At 45.8% G+C, this 19,572-nt stretch overlaps 1 protein-coding gene across 3 annotated transcripts; it reads right to left on the bottom strand.

Annotated features, from left to right (window-relative positions):
- Positions 1-8,383: 8,383 nt before the first annotated feature.
- Positions 8,384-17,851, bottom strand: Slitrk3 (SLIT and NTRK like family member 3). 3 transcript variants are annotated; one of them, XM_069991951.1, is made up of 2 exons: positions 17,681-17,851; positions 8,384-11,714 (listed from the first exon to the last, which is right to left on the bottom strand). In XM_069991951.1, the coding sequence occupies exon 2, from the start codon at positions 11,691-11,693 to the stop codon at positions 8,673-8,675; it is 3,021 nt and encodes a 1,006-aa protein (XP_069848052.1). In that variant the 5' UTR covers positions 11,694-11,714; positions 17,681-17,851; the 3' UTR covers positions 8,384-8,672. The 3 variants fall into 3 exon arrangements, with proteins under 3 accessions (XP_069848052.1, XP_069848053.1, XP_069848051.1); XM_069991952.1 differs by lacking the exon at positions 17,681-17,851 and adding an exon at positions 16,662-16,853; XM_069991950.1 differs by lacking the exon at positions 17,681-17,851 and adding an exon at positions 13,462-13,695.
- Positions 17,852-19,572: the final 1,721 nt, after the last annotated feature.

Raw genomic sequence — 19,572 nt, 5'->3', positions numbered from 1 at the left:
GTTCTATTTCCCTATCCCCCTTACTCTTCTACGACTCAGCAGCTTTTAGTGAGGTTTCTTATGCTCTCTTCATCTATGTACCCAATGTATTATTCACACTCCAGCTTTCTCTATTCCTCTCTCTGATCTCCCTCTGCCACCATACAAACACCATTACAGTCATATCAAATACATATTATATATATTACAAAATTTGTATTATATATGGAATGTATTTGTGTATAGATGTGATATTTCACATATACTACATACTATATATTGTTATATAGTGTATATTGTATACATATTATGTATATATATTTTACTTATAATACCTTGTATATATTACATACTATACATAGTATATACTCCATATATATTTATAATAAAAATATATCATATGTATTTATGTTACATTATATACACATATGGTGAAATTCCTTTGGATGATAATGTACTCTAAAAATGATGAAATGAAGGATAAGAAAGGAGACATTAGGTACCAGTGGGAAGATCCAAGAGAGTAGGTGAATAGGATGTGTGCAGAATATTTTATATGCAGGGTTGAAAACTGAACAATAAAAACTCTTGAAAATTGATCTCTAATAAGAGGGTAGGGGTTTAGGAAAGTGATGGAAGAGATGAGTTTAATTAGGCTACGCTGTGTGAGAGTATGAAACACCATTATAAAAGCCCTTTGTGCAACTAATTTATGCAGATATAAATAGTTAAGATTTTTAAATAAGATTTAGCTCCAAAAATAAACACTTAAGCAGTTAGTAAGCACATTGAAGCCATGGAAAAAGCTTTTCCTGGAACCTGTTAATCACCAAGTCTGCCTTCAGTTCTGAATAATTTACACAGAATGTTACTAGAAACAGTCAAGTGTTTTCTAACTTTTATGGTGGGTTAGGATATGAAACTTATGTCACATCTTATATTGCTTGTTTTTGTCAGATTTATATCAAATTTTATATTTATTAATGGAAATTATAATGAAAGTTTAAAAATTGTCTCAAGTATCTATGTATATAAAATATGTAGCATATTATATTATCCTAACCTGCTGTTGCTTTCGATTTTAATTTTATGCTATCTTACCACATACGTGAAGAACATATTATCTCTTCATCTCTGTGCTGAATAGCAAGATACATTATTTTTTCATAACTAAATTGCCTGACCTTCATTTGCTTGAACAAGAGATTGAAATCTTGCAATCCATTTTACCCAGTAAATTCTAAAACAATTCAATTCTACTCATTCATACATATTGTACAGTTTGGATATTTTTCCTAATAGGATTAGAGTTCAAACACTTATTTGAAGGACAACATAAAATGCAAACATCAATTTTTAACACAAAGTCAAACATCCAAAACTTCCTATTTATGCCAAACTTCCATAAATAAAAAAACACAAAAGCAAAGCACTACTGAAAATAAACACCTAAAATCTATTCTAGCTTATTCTTTAAAAAGTATGTCTTTGTTCTTGTATCTCCTTTAAATGCAGCTCATTTCCCAAATTTCACCACCAGTTAAACTGTTGTTTATTATAGCCTTTAGCAAAATACAGGATAAGAGAATCTATCATTCTCAAAATGAAAAAATAAAGAGTTCATCATTAAAATACATCCTGTACATGTAAATTGTGAACTCAACTAAATATTCTAATATACATTGTTAACTCAGTTTATCCTAGTGGGTTTTTTTTTTTTTGCCCTAGAATTTACTTTTAATTGCAGTGGGTTTAGTTGTGAAGCTTTGATTTCACATCCAGTGAAGATTCTACCAGATAGTAATTGAGGCAGCTTGGAACTCTGTGGAAAGACAGTAGTAATCCTCCTTGTAAGGGATTTAAAGACAGAAGTTAACAAGGAAATCTAGTTCACTTTGTCCATTAAGCCTCAGAAATGAAGAACATTTTAATTTTCCCCTCTCTTTCCATTACCCTTTCTGTTGAAGAAATTATTCTAAAGAAAAGTGATAGATCTGTGTTTGTTTTTACACAAACCAACTTGGCATTAATATATTCTATATCTAACACCTTTTGTAATGCTAAGCAGAAAAATAGAACAACAAAAAAATAATAATATCAATAAAAATCAGAGGAACAGACTTAGAATTGAATCCAAACCTGATTTAAAAAAAAAAAAAAGCCCAAGTAAGAAAACAAAATTTGACTTCCATTTACTTGCATATAAAATATTTAGCCAGGCACTGGTGGCTTATGCTTGTAATGGTAACTACTCAGGAGGCTGAGATATGAGGCTCTCTACTGGAAGCCAGCCCAAGCAGGAAAGTCTTTGAGAATCTTATCTCTAATGAACTACTCTGAAAAGGCTGGGGGTGGTGCTGTGGCTCAAGTGGTAGAGCTCTAGCCTTGAGCCAAAGAAACTTAGGCCCTGACTTCAAGCACCAGGATTGGTACAGTTTTTTTATTTAAAAAAAATGAGATTTAGATATAAAATTTCCTTGCCACTTTCTGAATTAAGAACTATGCTTCATAGTTTACATTCTTGATAACATTGATATAATGTTAGCAATCAAGAAACCATAATAATATTTCAAAATAAATTGTTTTACCTGAATTCGGAAGGGAAAAATATAGAATGGCAAATGGCAAGATGACATCTGAATAATTCATACATTTAAACTGTAAATAAAGGAAAAGGTAATTGTGATACAAAGGAGTGACAGTAATATTTCACTATGGCATGTGCATTTTAATTAAACCTATAGGTTGATCAAAAACAAACAAAAAATAGGTCTTTCAGGGGAAGAAATATAAAGCCTTGCAATCTCACAAGTTGATTCCATGTTTTTAAAACATTTACAGAGTCTCTTCTGATATCTAGAAATGACTCTGGTTTTGTTACCTTGACTTCAAACTTCTTTTTAACCAAACTTCAGAAAGATTTCCCAATGGAAGCAACCATGTCAAATGTTGTCTCAGCTCTCAGCAGCCCTGATCCTCATCTTGGCTTGACTTGATAGGCTCAGGGAGACTGCCAGGGTCAGGTGACACCTTGGCACTGAAGTTCCATGAGCAGCAGAAGCAGAGCATGGAAAACGAGCATCCTGCATCCTGGAGGCGGAACTTCCTTCTAATCATTCCATGGCCAGGCATATTTGCCTTTTTAAAAAAACTATCCCTGTTATAGTATTTCTACACAGAAAATATGGCAGAATAGTGAATCCCTGTGTTCCCACTTAATACAAGTATATGGAAATGTAGCCTTTCACAATCTAGAAAGCATCACAATTTAATTGAGCCAGAGTATTCAAGTTTACTAGTGTCTGACCATTAGCGCATTCTTGCCAAAGAAAAGTGTTTGTCTTTGGTATGACTTAATGTGCCACAAAATATTAATTCATTCTTCTCAGCTAAGTGAATACATTCTACTAAACAAAATCACATTTTATTATGTGGTAGTGAATAGAGCCTTTAGCATTATTTCTCATGTTTTACTGTTTAATGATAATATAGGGGTTGAGTGAAGCCATAATTTATTACCATACTTCTGTAACTATGTATATGCATATGTGTATATGTATAAGGCATGTATGCATATATGGCCAGTATAGATATATGTATATATATGTATGTTTGTATGTATATATGCATGAATGCGAAGTCTTATTTTCCATTAGAAGTAATGATAATTTTAGAATTATGAGAAGTTGGTGTGTAAAGGTAAAGGGAAGGAAAATACATATTGTATCTCAAAAATGTGTATTTGTTCTCAAGACCAAATATCAAATTTAAATATGTTGGTCAATGCCTTTTAAACTGACCATATGTATGTACATACATTTCTTGGCATGAAAAATTTACCTCTTTCTTCAGACTCCGTATCAGCCTGCTACAAATGGTCAATTTGGGCAATTATCATTACTCAGAGTTTTAGTAATAGTACTTACTAACAGAAAAAGTAAACTATGATGATAAATATTTTAATTAGTTCTTATGTTTTAACTTCAGATTTTACTTTTTCTACATACCAAAATAAAATTATGGAGATTTTGGCTAATAAAGCTACTAAAATTGTTTTCACCTGTAAAATTTATTTTAGAAATAGAAAAATGAAGCACTTTTTTTTCATTTGACTTACATTGCACATTTATAAGAAATTAAGTCCTTTGTGGTGAAGAGCTAATTTAATATAAAAGACAATTTGACTGATAGTTTGACAATTAATTGACAATTTAACTGGTTGGTGGGTTTAAGTTTGACTTTAAATAACAGAAAGAAACTCAACATGGAAGATCAAAGAACCTTTCAATTCAGAATTATTCATTACAGTTTTACTTTTTTACATGTGAATATTCCAAAAAGTGAAAACTATCATTTAGGCCAACTTGACTTGCAAGGTGGCAAGAGAAAACAAAGAAAATAAGTTCATAAAACTGAAATTGTTATACACGTAAGAAAAAATTCATAATTTACATATAAGTATAATTCAGCATATACAAACTATATAAATGTATATACAATATATATACATATATAGTAGTTCTACACATATACTTGTGTGTGTCCACACACAACTCCCCAATTACACATGTGTTATTGCTACTATGAATTTTAAAAGGTGTTTAGCGTATAAAACAGAACAATTAGATGGAGAATTTAGTCATAGGGAAGTTCCGTTCACCTGAAAATTTTCATCTTTGAGGATTTTTAGCTAAATGTTATATGTCTAAGTTCAAATTAGATTAGTATAAATCACTTAAGAATGGGCTGATCCTTGATTTCCCTTTTCTTTCACGATATCTTGATTTGTAATTGTCATTTGTGTCCCATTTTGTGATCTATTTTGTGAATTTTCCCCTTGTCCTAGCCATTTCATACCAAGTGCAGAGTTTCTTGGCTTAGGCGATGTGAGTACAATTGGATGGGACTGCACAAATAAAGGATTTAGACAGCAAGAATGAGAGCAAACGGCCACAGAGGGCTCCAAAGTCTTCTTGTCTACAATCACATTGCGTTCTTCATGATCCTCAAAAGAAATAGTTTCAAATAAAATTGTTTCAAACTAAACTTGCCAAGAGAGAGGAAATTTAAAAAAAAAAACTCCTAACTCAGTCATTAAACTTTCCTTGTCTTTCTCTCTGAAGTTTTATTACGAATATTATAGTTTTTATCCTTATTGATAAAGTATTCTGCAATCAGATGCAATATCCTTCTGATTAAAAATATAGCTATCCACATAAATCATCTCATGATAAACACTATGTTAAAAATATGTTTAAAAGATTACTGAATTAAAATGACTAGTTCCTTTGCAATTACTTTACACTAATTATTTCATATCTGAATAGATAGTACAATGTTTACTATTTCCAAGTATTATTACTGTTATTAGTAATAAAAAATAGCTATAAGAGCAAGTATCTGACTGCTTTGGGAGCAAATCATTGCTATAAAGTGAATGATTTATCTTTCTTTAGAAATAAATACTGCACTAAAAAATAAAGTAAATCTTATAGGTACTTATGGTAATTAGTATCAGTGCAACTTCATGAAACCGTACCTGTTGTTGTAAATCAAAGCCAACATTAAGTAATATTAATGCAAAAGTTAAAGTAAGTGGCATAGCTAGGGGGTAGAAAACATTATGGAAGCAAAAAATATCCTTTTTGATTATAAAATTCCATTCTCATATACATTTATTTTGTCATTTAAATAAATATATTCCTCCTTCAAAGCTAAAATTACTACCTATATTTAATATAAGGCAGTCAGTCTTACTTTCAATATTGATAAATAAAATATAAGCACTGTAATTTAATCAAGTGTATTGCAATTTGATAGGTGTATGAACTCTCATTTTTCAAATATCAAATGCTCCCAGGTCTGTGAGTACTTTAACCTGGTCGGTTAAATATACAATATTATGCTTATGTGCATGATTTTTACTAAAGTAATCATTAGAAGGCTCTAGCTTTTAACTTTGATATATTCTTTCTATTTTGCACCAAAATAATCTGGTTAAGGTGAGCAGACATCCTATATTAAAAGGTAATCTACAGAAAAATGCAAACTAAGAAGACAAGGGAGCAGGACGAGGAGGAAGAAGAAGAGGAGGAAAAGGAGGAGGAAGAGGAGAAGGAAGAGGAAGAGCAAACATATGTCAACTTAATACTGAATTTTACTTCCTTGAACAAGAAGACCTGTAATTCAACATTTTTATATAAAGACATCCTGATTTGTGTTTACGAGCTCTTTTCCTAAAATAATTCCAAAACAAAATTCAAATACTTAAAGGCAAAAACTTGTAGAGGTCAAACACAAAGTAATATTGAAAAGTTCCATATGTGTGTCTATATAGGTATGACTTCTATTTGTGTGCATATTTGTTTTGGTATCTATATGCATTTATGGTGGTCTAAATAGGTTCTACACATTCACAGGCTTTATTTTCTTGGTGTAATGCCTTACTGTTGTTTCTGCCACTCAGCTGTAGAAACTTCCGAACTTGTTTTTTTCTTTGTGGGGGAAAATGTTATGTAAGGCATCAGTTGCTTATATGAAATACATTCAATGTGTAATGATCATTTCTACTAAGGACAGTTTGAGGAAAAATTAGCAAGCAAACAAGATCCTTGCTGCACAAGTCTGTAGCTAAAGACTCTGGGTCTCTGAGGCTCTGCTGCCCTCTACTGGTTGTGCTCAAAGCTCTCTGTTTCCATCGAAATACTCACATCTTAAAATCCAATTTTCTTTGGTTTTGCTCACTTTTAAGTGGCTCATAACCTGGATTACTGTCAAGTTAACCTTACAACATCATCATAATATCATATAGAGTAAATCAATTCATTCAACATACTCTGTCTTAGGTCAAACATTTTGGGGACCCTTTGCATGAGTCCTTGGAGAAATCCAGTGGCCAAATGTAACAGCAAAATTGATCACAGATAACAGTACTTGCAAAATCACTCTGGTTTCAAAGCCTTTGATTTTGATTAGGTCGTGTGTGCTCAGAAAAGTGTGATTGTATGTATGGGAACTGAGCAAACATGTGCACGATCTTGATGTGTTTTTTTAGATAGCAATTTCACTGCCCTTTTTCTATCTTATGACAACACATGAATCTTAGATTACTTTCTTCGAATTAGTCCTGTATTTCTAATGAAGCTAGTTAGTCTATTTTCTGCCAAAGAAACAGTGCCTTGTTGGATACTGAATTTGAACTTCACAATCCAAGATTGTTTTAAGCAAACTTACAAGGAAAGTTCGCTATTCCCCATTGTATCCTGGCATGAATAGCATACCTCACGCTTGGCAATAAGTTAGCTTTTGGCATAACAAGTAAAACAAATCATTATGTGCTATAAATGGGAACATGAAAAGGGATAGTATAGCTGAAATCTAAGGTTCAACCTCTGTATCTCCTATATAGGATGTATTATGATTTTTTTCCAAAAAAAAAAAAAAGCTTTATTAAGAAAGCTTTACCGGACGCATCATCACTATACAATGATTAAACATTACCTTTACAATTTATAGTCACTGAAATTACAGAATAAATATATGCACATTTCTTTCTTTGTGTGTGTGAGAGAGAAAAAACATTAAAAGTGCTTCTTACAAAGCTGTTAGTGATATATACCAGTTGCTTTTATTTTTTAATATTATTTATATATGTATATATGTATATATAAGAAAGTGCAGATATTCTCCAAAAAACAAAAACAAAAACAAAAATGAAAACAAAGCAACCAAAAATCTTGACATTGGGAAGAGGGGTGATAAAGATGCGGCGGCATCCTGGGTGTGTCTCCAGCGTTCACTGCTGTCGCATCCGGCTGTGCGCAGGGTGGTAGGAGAGACATTGCGGGCTGTACACCAGGAGTGGACGGCAGGCGATGCTATGGAGAGGAGACAAATGGATTCAACCCCAACTAAGCAGATTGGGCTGCATGGGGGTGGTGTGTGTGTGTGTGTGTGTGTGTGTTGCACGCACAGACTGCAGGTGTAGGGATTGAACTACGCAAGGACTTTGTCGATTGCCTATGAGCATGGGAGCCAGAGACAACAGAGTGAGAACATTCCAGCAAGACCCGCCCCCTCCCTCCCGCCCAGTCTCGCAGTTTTCAAGCATGCAGCAACTGCAGTGTTGATACATATACAGAATCTGTGCCATGACGGGAAAGAGAAAAGGAAGCTCCACGTGGCCAGCCCTCCCTCCCTCCCTCACAAACAAAACCACAACGAAGGAGAAAAGCTTCCTGAAAGAGAAAAAGAAGAAAAAAAAAGAGAAAAATAAAAGAAGACAGGTTGAAATTGACTTCATTAGGATCAACAGTGATCCCTCCCCTCCCCCCCCATACCTTACACATGGCACAAAGTCTCAAGTTTCAGTATAAAAAAATAATGATAACATTTGCTGGCAAAAGTCTGCGAAGGCACTTCATTGATTAATGATCTGAGGATGGCCCTTCCTCCAAGTCACGTGGGCAGAGGGGAGAGCACGTGTCTGTGTTCTCTAGTGAGCATGCGCGTTCGGTCTGGTCAGGGCAGGTGGAATGGGCTCACAGGATAGAATTCTATTTTTTTTTCCGTTTCTTTTGGAAACAAACAAAAAGAAAAACAGAAGGAAAAAAAAAAGAACACCAAAGGGAGGAAAAAAAAAAAACAAATCAAAACCCAAAAGACAGCACTCATCCATCATCCTTCTCCGTGCGTCAGAACCTGTAGGTTGTCTTTTCCAGGACTTCGAGGTAATCCGGCTTGGTTTGAAGTTTGGCCCTTAACTCGAGGTAATCGCTTTTGGGGGTCTGATGGTCTGTGAACCCCTTTCCGGCTGAGAAGAGGAGGGTCTCTTTGAGCCTGGCGTCGTGCTGCAGGTCGGGGTACTGCATGCCCGGCGGGTGCACGTGGAGCTCCTTCAACTTGGGCACGGTGCCGTAGAGACAGTCCACGAAGCCCACGGTGCACGGGGCGGCCTGCGGCCGGTCCCGGTCCAGCAGCACCCCGCTGCCCCCGGGGGGGAACAGCACCACCCCGCCGTTCTTCTCGTGGTGGCGGAATCCAGCCAAGTCACCCCCGGGGCTGGCCACGCCCCCGGCCACGCCCCCGACCACCATGGCGGCCGGGCGGTGGTGCGCATGCGCCACGGTGACGATGGTGTTGAGCTGAGAGCTGGACACGGCCAGCGCCCACTCCTGCTCCTTCTCCAGCAAGGTCCGGTAGCTGCTGGCGTTCTCCTTGGTGGCTTCGGAGAACTGTGCGTCGCCCAGGCCCGGGGGTCCCGGGGGGCCGGGTCCCCCTCTGTCTGCACCCCCTGGGGGGTCCGCCCCGATGGGCGCAGCCACCACCACCGCCGCCGCCGCTGCCTGCTCCTCCTCCTCCTCCCGGGGCTTGTAGATGGGATTGTTGCACATCTGCGTGACGGGGTGCGGGATGTACTCATAGACGTGGCCCACGGGCGGGGGCGCCTTGTCGGGGGAGGCGAGGGCCGCCCGGCCCCCCAGCCCCCCCACGCCGCCGCCGCCGCCGCCCCCGACGCCGCCGCCCCCGACGCCGCCCCCGCCGCCTCCGTCCTCGAACAGCCGGTGGCACTGCATCTGGATGCCCGTCAGGTCCACGCCCTCGGGCCGCTTGCTGCGGAAGGGCAGCTTCTTCCGACGGCGCCGGAGCACGTAGGCGAAGAGGCCGGCGGCCACGAAGACGGCGGAGAAGAAGAGGACCAGGAGGCTGAGGATGAGCACGGAGAGGGGCACGGGGCCCCCCGGGGGCGCGAACTCGTAAGGGGGGGACCCTCGGGTGGGACCCCCACCGAGCAGCGGAGGCCCCCCCGGCAGGCCTCCTCCTCCTCCCGCCCCGGGCGAGGCAGCGCCCCCGGCGGCCGGGACGGTGCGCAGCAGCTCCGGGCACAGCACGTCCAGGTCGATGGTGCGCACATCGCGCTGGGTGAGGTTGTCCGGGGTGCGGCACAGAACGTCGCCCACCACGCTGACGGAGCTGATGGTGTCGATCCACTGCTTGAACGGGACCAGGTCGCACGTGCAGTCCCACGGGTTCTCGTTGAGGTCGATCTGCACGATGGCGTTGAGATGCTCCAGCACGCCGGCCACCGGCAGGTGCAGGAAGTAGTTCTTGCGCAGGTTGAGGCGGGCCAGCGAGGTACCCGCGAAGGCGTCGGTGGGCAGCGTCCGCAGCAGGTTGTTGTTGAGGAAGAGCAGCTGCAGGTTGGGCATGAGGCTGAAGGCGGCCGGCTGGATCTCGCGGATCACGTTGAACTCGAAGTACAGGTAGTGCAGGCTCTGCAGGCCCCGGAACATGCCCGGCGTCAGCTTCTCCAGGTCGTTGCCGTTCAGGAAGAGGCTCCGCAGGTTGGGCAGGTTGAGGAAGGCGCCATCTTGGACATAGGAAATCCGGTTGTTGCCCAGGTGTAAGAGATCCAGGGAGGAGAAGTTCCAGAAGTCCGAGCGGTAGATCTTCTGGATCAGGTTGCTGCTCAGGTAGAGTTTCTTGGCATTCAGGGGCCTCGGGAGGAGCTCGGAAATGTTATTGAACCCGCGTTCCTTGCAGTTGACCGTCAAGCCCAGATCGTTGATGTGCAAGTTACAGGTACACCCCGTGGGACAGATGATCGGGATGGGTGGCCGGGTCTGGTAAGGAGCGATGGGAGGTTGGTTGGGACCGGGGTACAAGGCCTGGGACGTGGAGGGGGGCCGGGGCGTCCGAGGCTGCTTGGTGGGCTTCGGCTGCTTATTCGAAGACTTGTATTCGACGGAAGAAGCCGTGAAGTGGACCGAGGACAGCATGGAGGACGGCTTGGTGGGCCACATGTTCTCCTTGTTGGAGGACAGGTGCGGGATGCCCAGGCTGGCCTCGACCTCCGAGTCAGACAGCAAGGGGCAGAGCTCCGTCTTCCTGATCTCACGCAGGTCCTTGCCGTGGAAGTGGAAGGGGGTCTCGCACGTGATGTCCCCCACCAGGGCGGTGTAAGGGATGCGCTCTAGCCAGCTTTTGAGCTGCACGATGTCACACGTGCAGTTCCACGGATTCTCCTCCAGCTGGAGCTCCATGAGGTTTCTGCCGATGTGATCCAGCATGCCTCGGTAGAAGAGGACCTTGAGCCGATTTCCACGCAGGTCCAAGTGGGTCAGCGAGACAGCCTTAAATAAATTGGTGGGGAGCATGGGGATGAGATTATCGTTGAGAATGAGAACCCTCAACTTACTTAGGTTCCGAAAGGCCCCGCTCTCGATGCGCTTGATGACATTGTAATCGGCCTGCAGATATTCCAAACTTTCCAAGCCCAGGAAGGTGTCATTCCTGAAGACATCTAACTTGTTCTCGTGCAGGTAGAGCCGTTTTAAGATCCTCAGGCCGTTGAACGCTCCCGTTTGGATATCCTGCAAGGCGTTGTTGCCCAGGTTAATGGACACAGCATTATTGAGATGAAGGAAACTGTTGGTGTACAGTTTCCTCATGGAGTTCCTCTGCAGGTAGAGTTTGAAAGGTCTGGACCAGAACTCGGTAATCTGACTAATATTTGTAAATCCTTTACTGTCACAATGTATATGGAAGAGGCTCTCTTTGACTTCGCAGTAGCAGGGATCGAAGCAAGGCTCGTCTATCTCCTCCGAGTCCTCTATGAGGGGGATGGGGGTAGTCCACGCTAGAGCGATTGTGCTCAGCAGAATGAGCCACAGCATCCTCCGTCCGTACAGCACCCGGGCTATGGACAGCCGCATCACTCGTGGTGGGATACCAAGCTGTGACAGAAAGAGAGAGGCGGAGTTTTAAGAGTGTAGTCAGATGTCCTCTTTGACTCCTACACGGAAGGCTTTTTTGGAGATGGGTAGATTAAAACCTGAATGGATGTTTGACCTGAGCTAACAACAGGCTTCATGGTCACGGTGGCTCCTGTATTTTAAATGGAAGGGAACCTGCAATACCGAGCCAGAAAGGGACATTTTCCAAACCCAAAGCAGTTGCCATTCTCTCTTCTCAAAAGCCTCCTAGGCCTTAGGCCTACAGGGTCAGGAGTGTTGGCAACCAAGTGCCCTTGGACGTGATTGACTGCTAACAAGCAGGTTCCCATCAAACACTAAGCTGACTGGAACTCTGACGGAAAGAAAAATTCTCCTCAAATGAGACTTTTTTTTTTCTTTTACCATTAAAAAAATATGACCCAGGCCAGAGTTATTAAAGTATGATCAAGAATTGAACCTCTTGCCTAGTACCAGATCTTGGGGATGTAAAAAATGTCTGGCAGTTTAGAAATGCTTAACATTTCTTCTAAGAAACTCTCAGAACATGCACAATAACAGGATATGGTCCAGTAATCCACTAGACTCAATTCCCTTTGCCCAAGTAAGGGTTAGCAGCATCTCTTTCGATTAAATAAAGAACTCCTGCATACATGGTCATTTCTCTGTTGAAATCACTGGGAGATCAGGCCTGCTACACAATGTTCCTGCACAATTATCAGAAATAAATGTAGTGACAGATAAAAGTGGTTAAACTGGGAGTGTCTCATTTCAACACTTGCAGAAGCTAGTTTGTAATATCTGCCTGTACCTTACACAACCATCCAGGAAATTTAAAAGTTTGACTGGACTGTGTATGTGGGGGGGGGGAGTTAAATGGAAGGGAGGTGAGTAGATAAAGGCACAAGAGGGTAGAAATCTCAATTTTTAACTGCTGGTCAATCAGCTCTCATGTGAAATACATTTCACAAATAGATGTTTTTCCCTAAGATCAGGAGAAATAAGTACAGGGCTCTATTATGAGGAGGGTGGGGAGGAGGAGGAGGAAGCTGAGAAGGAGGAGGATGAAGAAGAGGAGGAGCAGGAAGAAAAAGAAGAGGAGGAGGAGGAGGAGGAAGAAGAACAGAGGAGGAAGAGGAGGAGGAGGAGGAGGAGGAGGAGGAGGAGGAAGAGGAGAACCCATCCCGAGCTCTCTTGCCCTATCATCAGCATATGAAAATATGTACATAAATAAATGATAATAATGCACTTTTATTAGATTGTTCTTCCTGAGTCACTGAGATATCAATCAAAATTGAATGGTTCATTTAATCAATAAAATTTCAGCGGGGTTCCAAACGTGTCTTTTCTCCCCACACATACATAGATACACCCACCTAGGAAAACTCCTTTCCCTTGAAACACAACACTATAATTTACAGAGAAAGTGAAAAGAATGCTTCACATTCAACGTGTATGTATAATGCCCACCGCTGTAAGGAAAACAGAAAGCAAGGAGACATTGGCTTCAGGCAAGTAATACAAAATTTTTAGAAACAATTAAACAGGAAAAGAGACTGAAGGCAGATGAGGCAGCATTGCAGTATGCTTTCGTCTGCTGTCTCCCTGATAAAATACCCACATCTATTTAAGTACTTTCTCCTTCCCCATTCCGTTCCTCAGTGGATTTCCCCCCCCCCCCCCCGCCTTTTTTTTTCTTCTTACATTCCTGAGGCTTCTGAAAGGCAGGCTCTAGATAGCTTTGACTTACCTATTTTGCAGATTTTTTTAAAAAATTTGCACTGAACATTGCAAGAAGAAAACAATCAAATAAATCTTGACTTTAAGGATTGTTTCCCCTTCTCACCGTCTGACTGGCTGAGGCAGAAGCAGAGGGGACAAGAAGAGAGGGGGGAAGGGGGAAGGACTGACAGGGAGGGGGGAAGCAGGCTGCCGACGTGCTGTGAATAAAAAGGGCTCTTCAATGGGTTTCTTTGGGAGCTGTTTGCCCCCCTCAAAAGAGGAGGGCGGTGAAGGGCTGCAGTCTCCCAGCTCTGCTGGCGCGGCGGTAGCTGACCTCCGGGGTACCCGCTGCTCATCATTGAGCTCCGAGAGAAAGGCCTAGAGCCAAGAGAGGCTGTGCAGAATCTGCACTTATCTGGCTATGGGATTTTTTCTCTCTCTCTTTATAATGTGCAGTAACCCCGAATCTTGTTTTCCACGTCATGAAAATGAGCTCCAAGAAAGGAACGCGCTGAACATGGGGTCGGGAGCGAGCACTAGGGAGCTCTGCGCTCTCTCTCTCTCTCTCTCTCTCTCTCTCTCTCTCTCTCTGTCTGTCTGTCTGTCTCTGTCTCTCTATCTCTTTCTCTCTGCCCTCTCTCTTAAAGGTGAGAGGAAAAAGTAGAGGTGTCAAGATGGTACATTTGCACACATGAATAACTAATGATAATAACACAGAAACGAGAACTGGGCAAAAAAGAAAGCGCAGCCTGCTTTCCTGTGGAAGTGGGTGGTGGGCAGATGTTGGGCCAAATCCGCATCTCAGCCCAGCCCCTGGCTTTGGCTCTCAAGGAACCCATCCTCTGGGCTCTCTCTACCTCTTTCCTTTAGTGCAAACGTTTTAGAAAGTGAAACTCCTATTTCCCTCGGAATTGCCCACCTGCCAGCCTGGTAGGGGGCTACCCCCTCCCCTTCCTGGAGCAGAAGAGATGCATGTGGCTGTTTCTGTCTGTGTGACCACCCTCCCCCCCCCCCAAAAAAAAAAAGAGCAAGCCCAGTCTAAGCCAATTGAACTGAGTTTCTTCTGCATCTTGCTTCCATCTCTTTGCGTTTGGAATCCTTTTGTTATGTATGCTGCAGGGCAAAACCTTTGGTTTCTCCTATATATTTTCTTTCAGCTTTTTTTTTTTTAAATATGTTTTAAAGACAAGCCAAGGCCCTGGAAGAAGATGCCCACTTCAATAACATCCTTCCATCCCTAAGACCTCGCCAGGACAGAGAAGGAATTCTGGGATTAGATTATCTTTTTCCTCTTCTCTCCTCTCCTCTCCTCTCCTCTCCTCTTCTCTTCTCTCTTGTCTCCTTCCTTCTCCCCTTCCTCCTCCCATCTCCTTCCTTCCCTCCCTCCCTCCCTCCCTTCCTCCCTTCCTTCCTTCCTTCCTTCCTTCCTTGCTTCCTTCCTTCCTTCTCTATCAAAATAGTTCTCTGTGGTAATTTCAGAGAGGGCATAGTAGGGAGTCCTAGGACTGGAGCAGATGGAAAGAAGATGGCACCAAGTGGAGTGAGGCCACAAGAACCTACCACAAAGAATTCTCGAAGGCTCCACTGTCAGGTCCAAGGTTCTACCTACAGCTAGGAAATCGAGCTCTGAGGCAAAACCGGGGGGAGCCGAGTGTGCAGCAGAGTCAAGTCAAGGGAGAATGGTGTCACGGATACCCCCTCCTCTCCCCTCCTCCCCCCTCACCGCCCCCACCGGCCAGCCGCGCACAGGTAGGGGGATGCGAGTGACTTTCTGTCCTCTGAAGAGCCAAACTCAATCTCAGTCGCCCCAAAGCTCCAAGTTAGTCAGAAGACATGACTTTCCCCTAAAGCACTAGATGCTAAAGAAAAAAATAGCCCGAGTAGAAATCTCTTCTTACCACTGTAACATTCAAAAAACAAACATCATCTAACTCTCAACAAAGCTCTCTCTAAAGTCACAGAGCATGCACTGGATCTTTTGGGGCCCCTCTGAGCCCCCTACCCCACCATGGTGAAGGTTGGGAAGTGGCTGGACAAGTCAACCTTTTCTCCACCCTTCATGTTCAGGACGCACCCTGCGCTCCCCTAGGTCTCCAGCAAGGATCCAACCTGCCTCCAGTCAGAGGCTCTAGTCTCAGGGCCGCTCCAGCTGCAACCCCCGCCCCCACCTCGGTGCCAGGAGTGATTTCACGAAGGCAGGCGCTGGGAGGGCAGCAGCCTTGGCTGGGAGAAATGGCTCATCGGGACTTGGCCCTTAGCTTCCCAGCGAGGGGAGATGGTGCCCTAGCCATCAGGCCAGGTTCCCCCTCCTGACACCCCCTCCTCTCCATGCTGTGGACGAGGGCCACGTCCTGAAGCTCTTCCCACCCTTCTCCCTGGCTTTATCTCAGAGACAGCATGTGTGAAGGTTAGGAAAGCCTCCAAAAGTTGGGGCATGGAGGAAACTGGGGGCCCCTGGTTCCTCCTGGATATTGCCTGGAGCTTCCAGAGCACCATTTGTCTGCCCAGAGCTAGGACAAGAAGCCCTTTCTCCCCAGGGAGCCCTTCTCCTCCCCCCCCCTATGCGCCCCCCCCCCCCCGCACCTCCCTGCATCTCCACCTCATCCCCCGATACTCGAACTCAGGAATCCCTCCACAGCTCGGTCACACATTCCAACATGGAAGCAACACCTCTCCTTGGGAGCAAAATAATTAAAACGCTGCATCATTCATTTTTTTTTTCCGAAGAGCTTTTCGAACCTTCTAATGGAACCTTTGCTAATCTGCGGGAGCCAGCAGAAGCCACAATGGCTCTTTTAGAAATGAGCATATATATGATTATATATATGCATACACACACACACACACACACACACACACACACACACACACACACACACAGCTGTTTTCCTTCTCTTAAAATACCTCGGAGCGGTCCCGGGGGAGGGCTGTGGCTCAGCCACCTGGCCTATTTGTTGGAGTTGGATCGCCACCCCCTCCCCCCCTCAGGAGAAGGGGGCCCGGGGTTTAGCTCAGTCTCCAGTAACCCCCCCCAACACACACACCTCCATGTCACTAACTGATCCCATTTAAGAAATGCACCAGGTCTCTAGCACCTGTGCCTGCCTCCCAGGCGAGAGCGAGCAAGCGGGGCTTGGGTCCTCCGGGCGAGCGGGCAGGCGAGCGCTCTCTGCAAGGCAGATGCACGGCTTTCAATTAGGCAAAGTGGGAAAGGATGGCGGCCGGTACCTAGCGCTGCGGAGTGTTCCGGAGCTCCGGGGCTGGCGATCGGGGGCTTCCCGGCGGGAGGGGCGAGGTCTGCGCCAGGCCGTCCTGCATGCTTCGTACCCGGGGCTGGGGGGCCTCAGAGATTCTCTTTCTGGCTAGCAACTTTGAGCCAGGCTGCCCGCGTTCCTGCCTCTGTCTCCAGGTCCGCCTCGGAGACTCACCGCCGGGGAAATGGTCGCCTCCTGACCGCGGGGCGAGCGCGCGCGGGGCGCACCGGGCGCGGGCTGCTGCCCCGGCCCGACCCGGAGCTCACGGCCGCAGCGCCAGCCGCCCCCCGGGGGGCGCCGCCAGTGGATTTTCGTGGTTTAAAAAAAAAATAAACCTCGTAGATCCAATGCCATCCGGGGTCGGAGCGAGGCTCTCCACGCGGCCCCCTCCACCCCGCGCGCAATCCGCGCCCCAGGCCTCTCGCGATCGGCGGAGCCGGAGAGGAGCCCTCGCCCGCCGGGGAGAACGGTTTTGCGCTTTGACCTCCGGAGGGGGGGGTTGTGGGGTGGGCCGGGTGGACAGGCGGAGGGGGGGAAGGGAGGAGCGGGGAGGAGAGACGGAGAGAGGAGGCTGGAAGGAGGAGGCTGGAAACCCAGCGCTGGTCAGACGGCGGGGGAGGGGGCAAGGATCCGATCCAACAGAATGGCTGTGCATACACGCACACACACGCGCGCTCACACACGCACACGCACACTTGGATCTGGGCGATCGCGGGACACGCAGGACAGCGGGGATGCGATCCCACGGGCCGCCAAGAGCGAGGCTCCGGACCGCTCACCATTCAGAAGCCCTGCGTGCTCACGCCCGCGCCAGGAGAGGGGAGGACGGTGGGGGGGAGGGGGCACCCCCCAGTTTCATGCCCAGGAGCTGCTGGGGGAAGGGGGGAGGCCAGGAGGGGGACGGCGATGGCATCTGTGAAGAATGACCCGCTTTCCAAGTGCCGCGTGCACGGCCCGAGGCCGGGGCCGGGCAGCGGCCGGCGCGGTACTTACCCGCGTGGGCTCCGCGGCCAGCAGGGCGCCGCGCCCGGGGTGCTGGCGACGGGCGACCGAGGAGACGCAGGGCTGGAGCCCGCCCGCCGCCGATCCATCAGCCGCCCCCGAACCGCGCACCGAGCGGGCGGCGCACGGGAGCCCCCAGGATCAGCCCATCGCCCAAGCCGCCGCCAGCCGGTCCCCCCCGCACCCCCGGCCCCTCCTCCGCGCCAGCCGTGAAAATCCGCCGCAGCCCCCGCGCGGCGCATCGCACGCGGACCCAGCCCTGCCCGGGAGCCGGGATGCCGCGATCGCTCGCTAGCTCTTGCTCTCTTGTCTCCCTCTCTCTTCCTCCTCTCCCTCTCTCTTCCTCTTCTCTCCCTCTCCCTCCTACCCCCCCTCTGCCCTCCTCTCTTTGCCCTCCTCTCTCTCCCTCCCTCACCCTCTCTCTCTCTCACTCTCTCTCTCTCTCTCCCTCTCTCTCTCTATCGGTCACAATCTGGCAGCTGAAGTCAGGAAGTCAGCCTTCTGTATTCTGTGCATTGATGTATTATTATTTTTTAACTTCTGCAAAGGAGAGACCGACGCCTGTTTGGAAATATGCAGCCCACACCACACCACCACTGGGGCTGGGGCTGGGACTGGATGGGCTGGGGAACATGCACCCATCCAAGCTGCATGGGTGTGTGTTGGGGGGGGGGGGGGCGAGCCGCCTCCCAGAGGCCCTTTCCAGTGATTGGCAGTGATCTTCAAGCCTCCAGAAACAGGTGATGATGAGAAAGTACAGGAATCTCCACTCACTTGCAGGGGGGGAGGAGGAGGTGGGAGGCCAGGACAGGGGTCAGGCTGGGGCAGGGCAGGGTGGTAGCCCTGGCTGGAGGGATGCCAGCTGTATTGCACTTCAAGAAGACCTGGATGAGGACCTTGGATATAATGCCCCTATGAGAAACCACAGACCGTCTCTCCCACTGCAGTCCACCAACACAGTCATTTCATTCTCTAGCCAACCTGCAGCGAACACCCATCATCAATGCAGCGCTCACAGTCTGTGCCTTTCCTTAGCAACTCTCCTCCAGAAAGAAACGGTTGCCACGGACTTTCAGATTGGACAGGGGGCAGGGTGTGACCAGGGAACTTCTCTGTGTCCCCTGTCATTCCTTCCTGAACTTTCCTGGAACTGTGTATCTATGAAAACCGTAAACCTAAAATAAAGGTGACCTTTCTTTTTTTTTCTTCAAGTTTTCCAATGGATGAACTATTCTTTCTGTTCATTGAATGCATCTGTGATCAGCTTCATGGATATAGGCTGGGAGACATTTTGCCTTTAATTTGGAGTCTTTTCTCATTGATCTATATATATATCGCCACTAGCCTGTGTCACACACAGACTTGTAATGACACTCTCTAGTGTTCACGTGCCCCCCATTAAAGCACAGGAGGCCAGAATTGGTGATACATGAAATGCATAGGTACACACACACGTTCATGTGGTTAATTGTGCTCAATAAGCCTAAAATCCGAGTTTCACATGGAAGATTTAACATGTCTCAATCTGTTCTTCAAACACTATCTGTTGTTGGTGGTGGTCAATGAACTTCAACTCAGAGCCTTCAGCTTGAAAGGGAGGTGCTCTACAGCCAAGCTAGGCTGCAAGACCCTCCTCCCTTTTTGTCTTGGTTATTTTTCTCCCCAGGGACCGCCAGGACCTCGATCCACCTATTTTCGCTTTCCAAGCCTAGCTGGGCTGTCCAGAACCTGCCATCTCACTCAACTTCATTCCACTGAGATGGATTCTTGAAGAACATTCTGCCCAGGCAGGCCTGAAATGATCACCCTCTCTATGCTAGACTGTCACATTGTTTGGAAACAGATGCCTCTCACTACCACCAGATTTCAGATTTCTTTAAATT

The sequence above is a fragment of the Dipodomys merriami genome, unplaced genomic scaffold, assembly GCF_024711535.1.
Source record: "Dipodomys merriami isolate MVZ:Mamm:240054 unplaced genomic scaffold, mDipMer1.0.p SCAF_40, whole genome shotgun sequence".
Classification (NCBI taxonomy): domain Eukaryota; kingdom Metazoa; phylum Chordata; class Mammalia; order Rodentia; family Heteromyidae; genus Dipodomys; species Dipodomys merriami.
Note: the sequence above shows the minus strand (reverse complement) of the source record. Positions and strands in the feature narration are given on the sequence as shown.

Coding starts and splice junctions, on each gene's coding strand:
- Slitrk3 (XM_069991951.1), bottom strand. CDS start 11,693: ATGCGGCTGTCCATAGCCCGGGTGCTGTACGGACGGAGGATGCTGTGG.